General features: G+C 34.5%; 2 protein-coding genes across 2 annotated transcripts; both read left to right on the top strand.

Annotated features, from left to right (window-relative positions):
- The first annotated feature begins 379 nt into the window (after positions 1–379).
- LOC106664375 (BTB/POZ domain-containing adapter for CUL3-mediated RhoA degradation protein 3-like) lies at positions 380–6,259 on the top strand. The gene is made up of 5 exons (XM_014390055.2): positions 380–717; positions 866–1,125; positions 4,781–4,833; positions 4,906–5,104; positions 5,178–6,259. The coding sequence occupies exons 1-5, from the start codon at positions 552–554 to the stop codon at positions 5,376–5,378; spliced, it is 879 nt and encodes a 292-aa protein (XP_014245541.1). The 5' UTR covers positions 380–551; the 3' UTR covers positions 5,379–6,259.
- A 3,463-nt stretch (positions 6,260–9,722) lies between these two features.
- LOC106664414 (protein PTHB1) lies at positions 9,723–15,490 on the top strand. Its single transcript, XM_014390115.2, has 13 exons — positions 9,723–10,356; positions 10,420–10,508; positions 12,183–12,447; positions 12,500–12,723; positions 12,787–12,914; positions 12,995–13,175; positions 13,296–13,733; positions 13,818–14,104; positions 14,163–14,327; positions 14,380–14,520; positions 14,572–14,758; positions 14,820–14,906; positions 15,231–15,490. Exons 1-13 carry the CDS (start codon positions 10,088–10,090, stop codon positions 15,284–15,286), a joined length of 2,517 nt encoding a protein of 838 aa, XP_014245601.1. The 5' UTR covers positions 9,723–10,087; the 3' UTR covers positions 15,287–15,490.
- The last annotated feature ends 853 nt before the right edge of the window (positions 15,491–16,343 follow it).

Below are 16,343 nucleotides of genomic sequence, written 5' to 3'. Positions count from 1 at the left end.
CGTTTGCTGTGGAGCTATCTGTACACCACATCATTGTATCTGCTGTTTTCCTAAATTCTTCTTCTCCTTTGTAGTCTGTTCATAATTTATAGGATGTTGTAAAGAGTGTTTTCGGGATCATATAATCAGTCCTCATTTCAAATAATTGGTGTATGATTTTATTGATTATTGTTGTGTGCCCTAAGTTTTAAGTTCCCACCCAGTTTGTTTCGGAAGGCTAAATGAGCTTTTCTTAGCTGAAGGCTGACAGCAATAGACTTCCATGTAAATAATATCCATCAGGAATTTTTTCAAAAATGATCCAGTTTGACAATTCATCGTCTAGATGGTAGCATAGACTTTCTATGGATATATTTATGAGCAACGCTATATCGATAGTAGACGGTACCATCGACTATCAGTATCGCCCATCCCTAGATTGATACTTTGATAGAATCGCGTTCTTCGGCGCATTGACATTAAAGTTGATATGCGACACGGTCCAAGGGGCTTATCATAAACTTCATAGCCTCTCGACCCCGAGGGACTTGAACTTGCGGCCCGGCAGGAATATGTCCGGGGACCAGAAAACTGTCATAAAGGACAATCCTTCTCAGTATGTCAAACTTAACATCGGGGGCTCTTTGCACTACACGACCGTCGGGACGCTCACCAAGCATGACACTATGCTCAGGGCTATGTTCTCAGGGAGGATGGAAGTCCTGACTGACTCTGAAGGTACTTATTACCATATCTCTTATGCTATTGGACGGTCGACCTCAAAGATGGGACCCGCCCATATCACCCATCACACACTACATACCATACTCTAATATCCGTTTCTTTTTTAATTATGTTCGTTAATAACAACACATATTTATTTCAGGATGGATATTAATCGACAGGTGTGGAAAGCATTTTGAAGCGATTTTGAACTTTTTAAGAGATGGTCTTGTACCGTTGCCGGAATCGAGCAGAGACACAGCTGAGCTTCTTGCAGAATCTAAATACTACTGCATAGCAGAGTTGGCGCAAGCTTGCGAGCAGGCGCTGATGAAAAAAGAAAGGGAGGCCGAACCAATTTGCCGTGTTCCGCTGATTACATCCCCTAAAGAGGAACAATTGCTGATTAATTCTACATCTAAGGTAGTTATAGAAAGTATAAGGGCCACTGATAACTATCGGCCGACAGTTTAGTCCGATTGGGTTGCAACCACGCACACTAGGTCAAATAAATTGTTTCAGTATAATAAATTGCAGGTTAAAGCAAATGTGCATTCCCTTAGCACACTGTACTACATGTCTTCCGATAGCCAACTTTTTATTTGGAAGGTCATCAAGCAGCTTATCCAAGTGTTTAGTCATGCAGGTATCGATGAGCTAAAAACTCTTGGGTGTCTGCACTCACTTGAGACTTGACCTTTTTGGGACTGATTTTAGGATGCTAAAATGTGTTTCCCTGCATATTATCTTGGCAGCTATGCCCCCAGCCTGATTTATTTTGCATCATACATCGAATTGCGGATATTTCTTTTAAAATGCACCAATTCCGTTCAGAATTTGACATTACATTCCTATGTTATTGTAGTTTTCAACGGAAGTAACTAAATGGAAGGAAAAAGCAAAGTTATATTTAATTGTAATAAATGAATTATTCACAAAAAGTATTCATTATGTAAAAATAAATAAATAAATACTGATTATGATTTATTTAGCTCAAGTCTGTACAAATATATACAACCGAGTGACAAAATTATAGACACATTAAAAAATCACGATTTCAACAGTCAAAAATGATTTCTTTTGCCATTAGAATATTGTTCATGATATTAAAAAAAAATTAACTCTGGAAATGGCTTGATCTGATAATCTTAACAAATGTACATCTCAATAAACAGTATTGTTTTGATTTAGCTGCGACAGAATTATAGACACACATTTTGTTTACGTTTATTTTATAACTCCAAAAGTTTATTCAGTATTCACTGTACCGTGCCTTAGTAAAGTGATTACTGTGAGTTTATTTGGAGCAATTCAAAGTTATTTTAAAATTCCCAAAGGAAGAAGATTTTCTGATGAGGAGCGCTGGTTGATTCACTTGCTCAATGAAGATGGAATGAGCTGTCGAGATATCGCCCGACGCATAAAACGAAGTTTTTTGTCAGTATCGAAGATAATACGACTAGGTGAAGACTACAGAAGAGGGCATAGGGAAGACCTCCTTCCTTGACCAGAGAGACAAATCGCACATCCTGCGCATTGCTTCAAACAGCTTTTCGACTGCAAAAGCCATTGCATAGAAGGCAGGTGTTGATGTTTATGTTCGAACTGTTCAGAGATCCCTTAAAAAAACTGAAAACATAGTCCGAAGAAAACTGAAACGCAAACCAGCTCTGAAACCCCACCACAAACAAGCCCGTGTCAAATTTGCTGAAAACCACATTGCCAATGAAGATTATTGGTGAAAAGTTATTTTTTCTGATGAAAAAAAATTCAATTTGGATGGCCCGGACGGATATGCATACTACTTTCATGATCTAACTAAAGACAAAAAAATTTTGTCACGGCGCCAAATGGGTGGTGGATCTTTGATGATTTGGGGGTGTATTGGGTGTAATAAAAAAGGGAATCTTTGTTTTCTTAAAAAAAAGTCAATTTGGAATATTACAAGAAATTACTGGACAAAGAAAAAACTAGTTTCAGCGATTTATGCGAAGGGACTCTAATATTCCAGCAGGATAACGCAGGTATACACAATGCAAAAATTGTTAAAGAATGGTTTTCATAGAACAGCGAAAAACTTGAATGGCCTGCAGTCTCACCAGACTTAAACATTATAGAAAATGTATGGGGAAAATTATTGAGGATGGTATCAAGACTGTAAGCAGTACAACTCTGTCGACGAACTTAAAACAGCTGTCTCCACTGCCTGGAATAATTTGCCTCAAGATTTTATTCAAAATTTTGTACAAAACCATTCCAGAAAGATTACTGGAAATAAAACTGAGTGATAATGCCACAAAATATTATAACCTTGTTTTAAATTGATTTTATCCCATGTGTCTATAATTTTGTCGCAGACAAAATCATTTAATTTGAGTATTTTAATAATTTTTTCTCTTATATACTGAAAAATTTCAGTTTAATGAAGAAAAATATTTCATGTGTTTTGAATAAATATTTGTAGTACAAACCCATTACATTAAAAAATCATAACAATTAGGGGTGTGTCTATAATTTTGTCACTCGGTTGTACATACATACACAGGAGTACAATCGAAAAAAAAGTTTATTAAAAAAATATGTACATATAAATAATGGCAACAAAAATAAAAATATATTCCAAAAATTACTGTAAATGTAAAAATAAAACTGAGGGCACTTGGCAGATAAGAGGTGAAAAATCAGACAATAAGGTAGAGCAGGACTTCTCAAACTGGGGGTCCACCGACCCTAACTAGGGTGTCTGTGGTGAACTTTGAGAAAAATTAATGATTACTAAAATAAACGTAGAATGAATAAACAAAATTAAAACAGTAATAACAATGAGTACTGAAAATGAAAGTTTTTTTGCAGCAGCAGTCATTGTGTTCTCCACAGGCATGCTTTAGCTATGAAACAAATGCTAGCTTCTTTCAAGAATATTTTAGATGAGTGTGCAAATTATTAATTATAAGAAGTTGCGGCTGTTGAAGTCAAGACTTTTCAAAATACTAGGTGTTGATATGGGACGCCTTCATCATTCTTTTTTCTCCATATCGAAGTAAGGCTGTCTTGTAGGAAAGCACTTTCTACATTGTAGGAATTACGTTCTGAAGTCTTATCTCTGTGTAGTATTTAGTGACCGTTAATTAAGATTATTTAGAGATCGTGAGATGAGGTCTGGTATGATGTAAGTTTCAGAAAAACATTTTCTTTATCATGCCAACATTTCCATCTTAAGAAATCAATTTCAGGACCTGGGATTTTGTTACTGTTGTGCGTCGTGTTGAGAATGTTGATGTGATTAATGTTTTTTATGTATATATGTTTGGGGAAGGAAGTAAGGATAGAAATTCATTTTTCTATGAGGAGTTGGCTTCTTTGAAAGGGACTGACAACGGAAAAAAAGGGGTAATGGTTTGTCGTTCAGGCCTGGTTAGCCTTTCAGGATTATTACAGATGGTATTATTATGGAAAGGAGAGATAAATGGTTGAAGATTTAGACAATGTAGTTTGATGTGTGGAGTGTAATGATTGTTTTATATGTTGTATTATTTGTTATTGCATGTTATTTTAATTTACTACAGATACTGTAAGCATCTAATTTTAAATACTTGAATGCGAGGGGTTCGCCATGGATTTTGTTCTGTGGAAAGTGTCCGCTGGCTAAAAAGTTTGGGAAGCCCAAAGGGATGGGCAGGGGCAGGAGTTATAGGTCATTCTCAATGAAACTCAGATATAGTGGCCGAATGGTTTTCCAGAAAAATGATTGTCGCAATTTCACAAAAGTTTGATAGCCCAGATTATGAATAGAACGGGGAGAAAAGAGTGGTTTGTTGATGATGAGGGATGATGTGGGAGATGTCTTCTATTTACTACTGAGGTGTCTGCTAATAGATACAACCTGAGCCCAATAAAGCTGCCCAGCTTGAGTTTGCCTGGGGAGCCTCCAAGATTGAATGAGATAACTTCTTACGAGCCCCAAAAAGGTTAATGCTGTATGAGCGATTGATTGAACAGTCGGCCGATTAAGTGTGCGGTTGGTTTAAACAATGAAATTGATCATTTAAATATATAAATTTTTGTTTTTATGTTTTAGCCTGTTGTGAAATTGCTTATTAATAGGCATAACAATAAATATTCTTATACAAGGTAATTGATGTTCTTTATTTTTATTCTTTAAGTAAAAAATGCATTACATTGACTTTTTTTATTTTATTTTAGCACTTCTGACGATAATCTTCTAAAAAACATTGAATTGTTCGATAAATTATCTCTGAGGTTTAGTGGTAGAGTTTTATTTATTAAAGATGTGATAGGATCTAGTGAGATCTGCTGCTGGGGATTTTATGGGCATGGAAAGAAAGTTGCAGAAGTCTGCTGTACATCGATTTTGTACGCCACCGACAAAAAGCACACCAAGGTAAAAAAAAAAAAAAATTACTAAAGGAAAGACTTCAATTGTATATGGGGTTGTTGATTAAGTTTTTCTACAGGTTGAATTTCCTGAGGCAAGGATATACGAGGAGACGTTGAACATTTTGCTTTATGAGAATCGTATTGGGCCCGATCAGGAATTGATGCAGGCGACCTCATCGCGGGGCGCCGTCACTGGCATTTCGTCATACACCAGTGACGAGGAAGAGGAGAGATCCGGTTTGGCGAGGCTCAGATCGAATAAACAGAACAATCAATGATAGCATGTCGGGGGGCGGTAAATTTTGCCCCCCTGAATTTTTTAATGGACGCCAATCCGGGATGTATTGCTACTTCGGAGATATCATGAGGAAAATACAAAGCTGGTTTTACCGTATTGAATACCCTTGACAGGTATGAAAATTAGCATTTGCAAATAGCACAAAACCTATATGTACAAAATAAAATTACAAGTACTTGTTTGAATTTTTAAAGAAAAAAAATTATTATCGCTATAAAAAGACACTGATTATTGTTTAAATATATTTTATGTTGTTACATTTTAGAAATATTAGACTTTATATAAATGTGTCTTCCAATATGAAAAATATCTTTAACCGTTGAAAAATTATATTAATTAATTGTAGTGTCCCTATATTAGGAAATTTTTGAAGCTCATTTATTTATGTTAAAATTATAAAGCTGATCATTGTTCCTTTATATAACTGAAATCCAAATTTGCACCAAGGAATTAATTTCTTACATTATATTTAGTATGTAGTTAATTTGGTAAATCTTTAAGCTCAAAATTGATAGAGCAATTTTTTTTTTATATTAAAAGTCTGTTTTAAAGCACTTAATTATTAGTGCGAGTAGAAAAAGTTTGATGTTTTTTCAACAAATAATTGTTAATTAATTACAAATGTAATTTGCCACTATCTTAAATTACCTGTTACCAGATTGAAAACTTGGCTATTTGCATTTATTATATTGTATTTTTGATAATCCACCACATGAAAAAGACAATGTTTTATTAACAAAAAATAAGTAACCAAATAAACTTCGTTTTTTTGTGGGGGGGGGGGCTATACAGACAGCAAAATAGCATTAATGAACCTCCTATATAACATAAAAGAATAAAAATAGAATTAAACTAGAAAAGAAAAAAAATTGTAATTAAAGCAAAAATGCAAGCTTGTAGGTCAAATAAATTGAAAAGTACAAAAGAAAAATACATAAATTTATTTATTTAATCGGGCGGCAATGATACGATGGCAGTCCAGAGCTAATGGTGGTGATTTATGACTGATGAAGGCAGGCTAGAGTTGTTGAGAAATAGCGAAAAAGTTCAGGAAATCAGGGTCAGGGTCTCCAAAACAATGTTTCTTAAGAAATGAACTGAAGAAAACTCAGATGGAGGAAAATCTTGATTGAGTCCTGTACGACTGCACAGGAACCAATTACGGGAGGTGATGCCTTACAAAAACGATATCTAGTCTCAGTTCAATCTCAAAGCCAACTACCAGAGGAGAAGCCTGATGCAAACAAATGTTAATCCTTACAATGATGGGATTTACAAAAAAAATAAAAAACAAATAAAAATTAAAAATAAATAAATAAACTTCTATTTTGGGACAAAATTATTTCACTGAATTTAACAAATTGAATGTAAAATTATAGTTATCCTTTTTTTTAACTACCTAACTCAGCACCAAAGTTTCAATATATGGATATTGATAATGTTTGAACAACATCAACATAATAAATAAAAATAAGCACAATAAAAGAACACCTTTCATAGTTTTACTTATATGCGTATTTATATCTATATATATATATATATATTTTTTTTTTTTCATATTTGTGCCCCTCGTTCCTTTAGTTATTATCGCCTTGATGTATCAAAGACTGTACTTTTGTAACAAATGTAGACCTGTAAAAATTAAAATATATGTATGTATAACAGTGATCCTTATGTAATCATGAACAGCCAATCATTGCGTATGTTATTACTGTGATTAAATTAATTTAATTTCAATAGTCTTTTCTTCTGTACAGTAACTATTTGTTGATTTTAAACAAATCCTTTTTGTCCTGAGGCTTTTACAAATGAAAAACTTCATCAAGAAAAATGGAAAACCTCCTTTACTCAGTATTATATTTATTTAAATTCATTAATTTTGTGGTCCGCTTGACCAATTAATATATTACAATTAATTAAGGTTTTTAGTTCAGATAAAAAAAGTCAATGGACGAGCGGGATTCGAACCCACGATCTTCGGCTTGATACGCTGCTGCTCTACCACTTGAGCTATCGTGACCTCGATCCACTCGGACACCAACTTCCTATCTCAACTGCACTTTTGAATTTTCCCTCCTTTTTGGTAGAGCAGCGGCTATCAAGCCGAAGATCTGGGTTCGATTCGGCCATTGACTTTTTTATCTCAACTAAAATCCTTAATTAATTGTATTATATTTACTATTAACAACTATGAAGCTTACAACCAATTATATTGATAATATTAACTTTAAACGGGAGTAGCTTGATCTTGATGACGAAGTCAACCTCTGGTATACCTAGGTCTTTATTCATAATAGAATTTCTGGCAAACCCAGTGGTTATGTCTTTGACTACTTATTTTACAAGTTATTTGATATACTTTTTTTTAAAGTATATTTTGTAAATCATAATTTTTTTTTTAAATGTTTGAATTAAAATAATATTTTCTTCTTAAAACTAACGAAAGAGAAAAAAATTCATCTTTTTAATTAAAGTGAAATACAAAAAATTTTACATTTACAATACATAATGAGAGCAGATTAACCCACAGATAGGAGCAGAAAAGAGCCATGATCCAGTTGAGATCATCAAGCCAATTATTTTTTTGGTAAGGCCTCAAACATCATCTTTGCTACTCCAAAGTTAAATTTATGTTTTATGCTTGGAAATTACACCTAGGCAGACCAAGAGGATTGGAAGTGACTAGGTTTGCCATCCACAGATCTCAAGAAAAAATTACATAAAAATTTCATGTTTGAGAATTTTTTCATCATCTATTATGTCCATTTTTATTATTTTAGTCTGTCAAGTATTTCTGATTTTGCCATCTTCATTGATAGGAATGTGTTAGTGTCTCATCCGGCTGATATCTTTGGCTATGGCTACTGTACAAATGTGAGGATGAACCGACCAGGAATTGGAAACGACCAAGCTGCATGTTCATTTTGATTTAACACCCTGTTGATTTTTTCAGGACAAAATTTGATAAAAATGTTATTGTTGTTCATTTCACCACCCTGTTTTATCATCTATTATAAATGCTTTGGTCTGCCACATTTCTGTATTTTGCCATGTTCATTAGTAGGTCGGGGTCAGTGTCTCACCTCAAGATCTCAGTTACAAGGAAGCTATGTAAATTTGTTTTTCCTGCAAACTACAATTTGTGTGCTATATAAAACCCAGCATCTCATTAAAAATTTCTTTGCTCAACGACATCCCTGACAAATGCCAAGATTGGCAAACTGCATAAATGCAAGGTAGGCTGTACAAGATAATGGGAAATGAACAGGTTCATCATTCCTCAACCCTCAAGACAAAATATCATAAAAATATTTCTGATTACTCTGTTCGCTGTTATTTCTTTATTTTGCCATCGTTGGTAGTAGGACTAGGTCAGTGCCTCACCCTGCTGCTATCTCTGACAACCACTGCGAATGGCCAATTTCATAAATGCAAGGTAGGCTGCCTAAGATGATGGGAAATGACCAGGTTACAGGTTCATCACTCAAGACAAAATCTCATAAAATTATTGTGGTTTAGTCGTTTCTGATCATCCTGTTTACTGTTGTTTTTTTTTTTTTTAAATTTATTTTGCCATCTTTGGTAGTAGATGTGTCTCAACTTATTGATATCCCTGACAACCAGTGAAAACTGCATAAATGCAAGATATGCTGGCTAAGATGATGGGAAATGAACAGGTTCATCTCTCTTCAAGGCAAAATCTCATGAAATTATTGTAGCTGTTGTTTCTGATCATCCTGTACACTGTCAGCGGCAGGTCAGTGTCTCACCCTTGACCCTGCTGTTATTTCTGATAACCGCTGAGTATGGCAAACTGCATAAATGCAAGGTAGGCTGGCTAAGATGATGGAAAATGAACAGGTTACAGGTTCATCATTCTTCAAGACAAAATCTCATAAAATTATCGTAGTTTGGTCGTTTCTGATCATCCTATACACTGCCAGCAGCAGGTCAGTACCTCACCCTGCTGCTATTTCTGACAACTGCTATTTCTGACAACTGCTGAGAATGGCAAAGTGCATATGCAAGGTAGGCTGCCCACGATGATGGCCGATGAGAAATGAAATGGTCCATCACCCTTCAACCCTCAAGACAAAATCCCTTAAAAATATTGTTGTTTGGTCATTCTGATCGTACTGACATCATCATATATCATTGTTTTTTTCCATCTTCAGTAGTAGGACTGCCATTTTGCCAAGAAAAAAACGGACGGCGTCGTTTAATGATCTCAATCTAACTTTTTCTATTTCAATATTATATTTTATGCTTTGATTTAACTTGCAGCTGTTAAAATGTCATTAAAATAATGTAATTTTTGTGTAAGGATGTCTTGCATATACAAGTGGGATTAGCCAAAAATTAAAAGATAAAATCGGCCAATAAAGCTTTAATCAGCGAAGTTTTTCATAGAGATCTAAATACGCATTTTCAAAGTTAAATCTCAGTTCAATAATGTCCTATATAGATTTGTCCTTTAATAAACGAAAAGGCCAACTATGCAGGTTGTTTGGTATAGGATGTCGCTAAGCAACACGGCAACACGAAGACCATACATTAAACATAAATTCCTCGAGTCATGTCTGTCAAAACGTCGACGTAGCTATTGTGACCCAGGGTGTAGGATGGATTTCGACAGATTTCACAATTAGTTGAAAATGAGGTCTACAATTGGAAAGAAATGCGAATAAAATGTCATTGTTCAAAGTACGGGATTTGTGGTCGACGAGGTGCGGGCAGAACGAAGTTTTTGAACAGTCGTCCCTTCACGTCGCGGATCTCAACGGCGAAGGTGCCGACCACATAATCGTCGGAAGTCACCATGGAATCCTCAGGATTTTCAGCCCGTTTTCCGAGCCACCCGAAGCCGCGGACGAAAAGGGCTTTGCACCGACGGATTTGGTGATAGAAATAGACCTGGCACAGCCTATTATTCAGATAGCTACAGGAAGATTTATGTCGTAAGAACACTGCTGAATATGCCCACTATTCTCATTTAATACCATTTTTGTTTTTCTTCTTAGGGGGTCAAAGAGTAAAACACTAGCAATACTGCATCCGAGAAGTATAGCTGTTTACAACTTTGTTACGCTCTCTGGTTCCACTGATCATGGTAAACTGCCAATAATTATTAAGAATATTAGATTACTTCAGCATATGGATGACCCCCCCCCAATAGAAGTGCATTCTTGCTACTTAAGATCCCTTTGGAGATAGAAAATCTAAAGGCAAACATTTAGAATGAAATCCTATCAGTAGGATATTTATCAAGAAGACACTTCTACTTGGCAGATCCTGAAGCTGGCACAACTCTTTACATAAAAATATTCTAGCTTGGTTGTTACTGACTGTGACAGACCAGTCTGTTAGAGATGCTTCACTACCAGTGGTGAATTTGTATATACAGCTAGTGAAAGATCATTTTGGTCTGCCTATTCCCACTTTATATCCTCAGACAACTGCACTGTAGTTATAAAAGTTGTTTGTGCATTCTGCACGGATATTAAACAGTACTGACAAATTGACCCAAAAATCCAGACATTGATCAAAGTTGTTGACAAACAGACAACACCGACCACAACTAACCTTGAATTTGTGTTCATGTTGACAGATCAAAACAGCTAGAATGGGCAGATCAGGATGAACATAAATGACAAACTATAGGCCCATTACTCCATACACCTCAAGATGAAATATAAAAATGTTCTTGTTTGGTGATTCGCATTTCTGTATTTTGTCATCATTAAATGGTTCGTTTGTTGCCTCACCCAGCTGAAATGCACAACTACTGAGAATGATTACTGCATGAATATGAGCAACTGACGAGGAATCAGAAACGACCAATTTATAAGTTCATCACCCTGCAGATTTTTTCAAGACAAAATCTTGCAAAATTTTTCTTGTCTAGTTATTTTCGATCATCCTCTCTTACCTATCATCCTATCATCACTGCTTTGGTCTATTGCATTTCTGCATTTTGCCATCTTCATAGCATGTCTGAGTGCCTCATTTTGCAACCAGGAATAGGAAACGACCAGGTTATATGTTCATCAACCTGCAGGCTTCAAGACAAAACCTTATACAATTTTTCTTGGTTGGTCATTCCTGATTTTAGTTTTCAGTCAATTATCACTGCTTTGGTCTATTGCATTTCTGTATTTTGCTATCTTCATAGCATGTCTGTGATAGTGCCTCATTCTGCGACCAGGAATAGGAAATGACCAGGTTATATGCTCATCTCCTGCAGGCTTCACGACAAACCTTATACAATTTTTCTTGTTTGGTCATTCCTAATTTTAGTTTTCTGTCATTATCACTGCTTTGGTGTGTCACATTCCTGTATTTTGCCATCTTCATAGCATGTCTGTGATAGTGCCTCATTCTGCAACCAGAAATAGGAAATGTCCAGGTTATATGCTCATCTCCCTGCAGGCTTCACGACAAAACCTTATACAATTTTTCTTGTTTGGTCATTCCTAATTTTAGTTTTCTGTCTATTATCACTGCTTTGGTCTATTGCATTTCTGTATTTTGCCATCTTCAAATGGTATATAAATGTTAGGGCCTCCCCCAGCACATATTATCTCTGTTTTGGTCTGTCACATTTCTGTATTTTGTCAGGCATTGTGCCTATACTCCGCAGTCAGCGAATTATAAAATGTTTTGATTTTGTTTGAAGTTGATTGCACATATTAAACACACAACTTATGATGTCTGATACATGCATTCAACTTCAAACAAAATCAAAACATTTTATAATTCACTTTATTTTCTTATGTTGTTTCAGGAGATCAAAGTCAATTATTTATAGTGTATGAACACCAATTAAAAAGAGCAGCTTATAGCATGATTGTCGGAGGGTTTGGCGGTGTGGAAGGTAGAGACTTCATTTGTGTGCAGGGTTTAGACGGTACTCTTATGTTTTACGAACAAGAAACGCTAACTTTAACTCGTTCCTTGCCAAATTTTCTTATCCCTTCGCCATTCGTCTACATTCCCCATACTGACTCTTTTATAATACTAAACGCGAACTGGCATCTTGAATCTTACAGGTAAGAAATTTCTTAGGGCCAAATTCAATATCTAATTTATTTGAATTCATAGGTACCAGATCTTGGGTGAAGATTCTTCCCCAAAATTGACACCTTCTTGGTCGTATAACTTAGGCGAGGCGATAAACGAATTGCACTTTTTAAGCGTAACTACAACAGAAGCGGCGATATTTGCTCTGAGCGATAGAAATATTTATTGCTTCAGCGAAACTGGAGTAATGAAATTCTGTAAAAGATTACAGTATACTCCTATTTGCTCTTCTATTTACTCAAGAGGTACTTTTGAAAAAGAAAAAACAAAATAATCAAGGTTCATTGTTAATAAATTTTTTATTTTAGGTGAGCCAGTGGTGATGTCACTTGTTGCTACAGATACAAACCAATTGATGATATACGAACAAACAACATTAAAGTGGTCTGCGCAAATTTCCTTGACACCTGTCGCAGTTATTAAAGGCAACTTCAAGGTGGCGAACAATTTTAATTTAAGCATTTCGTTTATTTTTATTAATATGAATTTTTTATGTATATTTTTGTATGAATAAAGGGCATAGTCGGGTGTCTGGTATTACTATCTGAAGATGGTGAACTTCAATGCTGTTACCTTGGCACAGAACCGACAATGTTTGTCCCACCGCCTATACCAAGCGGAACATCAACAATTTCAGAACTTGAATCAAAATTAGCTACACTTCAACATCAAATAGCTACATTTTCTCAAACAGCAAGTAAAGAATATGTTAAATTCAAATTTTCGTCAAAAATTAAACAGTTCAAAAACCGATTTAACTAGGATTTCTTTAAATTTTTCATTTGATCAGGGTGTCTTTTTTGTGTGTAAATTATAGAGAACACTTTGGGAGCACCGACGAATCTACCTGATTTGAAATTGATACCGAAAGTATGGCCGCTTTTGGAACAAGAGACAGCTTGCAAGTTTGAAGTGTCAGTTCAGGCATTGACACCCGTTCACAACATACATATAACTGTAACCGTCCAGCATCCAATGCTCGCTGTGCCCGTTTCGCACTACATCCCGAATCTTAATGATAAAATTGAAGTGTTTTCGAATATAAGTGTCAGCGCAAGTCACACTGTTCCTTGGGATCTTGATGTTAATGTTTTAGCGGTTTATTTATGCTCCGATGACAGGTGTGGCACGGCACAAGCAAGTTTAACACTGCCTCCGCATTTAGTTTTGGAGCTTGCTCCACCATCTAAAGACTTAGAATCGACTCTCATCCTTTCTGCTTCCCATGCAGTTATTCTTCCAACACTTTTTCCAGGTATAAAACTGACATGGAGTAAGAATATGTTTATATTTTTCTTAGAGTATATAGATTTTATCTATTTTTTTTTTTTCAAAAAAGAATTCGGTGCTGATTCTTGGAATGAAACTGGAAGTAATGAACTTCAAGCTGGCTTCAGATATAAAAATATGGCTGATACAAACTTCACAATAACAGTGAATAAAAATCAGCAAAAATACAGATTAGACTCGAACACCATCACAGCGTTAACACTCCCAGTGACTATTTTATCTAAGAAGTTATCGCCTAAAGGCATAAAATCGAGCCAACACACATTCGGACTGATTGAATTATTGGATTCTGCCGACAATAACGTTGAACTCAGAAACAACATAAGAACGTTGCAGGTACTATCATCGTGTCTGAAGTACTTTACTCTATAATCAACCATTTCAAAAATTTTAGGAAAAACTGAAGGTGGGAACAGCACAAATGAGAGCCGCACAGAAAAGGCTGCTTACAAAAATGCGAGATAAGACGCAAACAGATTTATCAGCGCTTAATGAACTGATAAACTATACTCACGAATATATTCTAGATGCTGCTCATAAACTAGAGACTGCGCAAAAAGTAATTCAATACCAACTGCAATAATTCATATTAAAAACATTTTTTTCTCCAGGATCTTATTGAAAATGGAACAAGGTTAGGGAGTCTTATTAGGCTTACACTTATACTGTGTAAACTGTATGGTGCTTCAAATGAAGATGTGAAAAAATTATCGGATGCTTTATCTCACACTAATCATATCGGAGAAAATCAGGTATGTTTTTTTTTTGTTATTGTGAAAACAATAAATAAATATGATGTGCAGGGTTGGGCTGAGGTGACTGAAGCCGCATTGAATTATTTGTTACGAACGACGTTAGCAAGGTCCATGAGAGATCAATACATGCCTCCAGTACCCGAAGACAATATCGTAACAGATTCCACCCTGCTAAAAAAGTATATCGCAATTTCGATTGAAAGAGTCATCAAAGGGCAAAAAATTGACGATAGAGGTTAGCAGGCTGTCATTTACAGTGTCAAAGTTGTCTAAAATTAATTGAAACCGATTTCCAGTTTCATCTCCAATTTTGGAAGAAGAAGAAGATGGTATATTCAAAGAAAACTTGCACTCAAGGAAACCAGAATTTTTTGAGGACTTTGGTAATATGTTTCATAGTTTTTTTTAATTGAAAAATTTTGTTAATACTTTCAAATTATAATGAAGTATTATTATTATATTATATTTCTTATCTTGCCTGTGGTGTGATGAATAACTGTAATTTGGTCCGTGCTGATCATTTTAGTCTGATGATTCTATCTGAAAAGTTGTCTAACAAAATTCATCCTTTATTTAAAAGAATATTAATAAATAAAACTGATAATATAATAAACATTATATGTTTACCATCATAAAATTATATATTTCAATATACAAATATGCTAGTAATATAATATACTCAATATATTTAATTATCATTGTTTTAGATGAAGAAGTAAAAGAGCTTTTGCGACAGACATCATTAAATGAGGATACAGATTAGGGTGATTAAATCTTGACGGTATTAAAGGGTTTTAAATTTATATTTTATTTATAAAAATAATTTTCTTGTAATAATATATGATTATTTACTTTAAGAATGTGTAGTGTGATCAAACATGTAAAACACGATTAGATTTTCTTAAAACATGTTTTTCAGTATAATTGTTGTTTTATAAATGAAACATTGGAAAGATAAATATTAAAATGATTACTGTGATAAATGTAATTTTTTTTTATTAGGGTTTTAGATTTTCTATTTTGTAGAAGTTGCAGAATAAAACTACTTCTGGTAAAAATGATATATTATTGTCCCTGTTTATCTCACTGGTATTGGTAGTTTCCTCTTAAATTTATTAATACTAAGAGAACAATGCACAACTTCAGGTTGACTTTTTTTATCGATTAAAATTCAAAATATATTATTTAGATATATTTTGTCTTCTTATGCACATTTTACATTATAGGCCGGGTTGAGCGAGTCCAGGTTGAACGTATTTGAATGTTTCTACCATATTAGCTTTTATTTTGTGTAATAAGATTTATAGTAATAGATTCTACTATAAAAGATAGTAACCTACAACAACCTATTTTTGTTCATACAGTTGAAAACAACAAACTATGAGTAAGAACTATCTTTTAAAGTAGTTAAGCAACATACCATACCTAGAATCAATTCTATTAAATAGATTCTATTCGAATTTAATTTTTATGGCTAATTTCTTTTATGTACTCTATTTCTAATTAATATAAATGGCAATTTCAATTTTTTTGTCAATAGGATTTGATTAAACTGAATATTAAGGGGAATTGTACAAAAAAGGAAAAAAGTGTGTGAAATATAATGATGTATAATGGTAGAGCATTGGAGATTGATAAGCAACTTAAAGAAGGCTTAATTATTTCCTCCCTAATCATGAAGTCCTCTAAGTTAAGTCCTGTTTTTTCACTTTTTTAATTATTTTCCTTAACTAGCCTAAACATTTTAGGCTGAATGCCATTTGACCAGTCGTCATTGGTTGGCTCTGTGAAACAGCACTCATTCGGCACAGACTTGGGCC

Source organism: Cimex lectularius, unplaced genomic scaffold, assembly GCF_000648675.2.
Source record: "Cimex lectularius strain Harlan isolate CLEC.00 unplaced genomic scaffold, Clec_2.1 scaffold98, whole genome shotgun sequence".
Lineage (NCBI taxonomy): Eukaryota > Metazoa > Arthropoda > Insecta > Hemiptera > Cimicidae > Cimex > Cimex lectularius.
The sequence above is the reverse complement of the archived record's forward strand: the minus strand, read 5'-3'. Positions and strand labels throughout refer to the sequence as shown.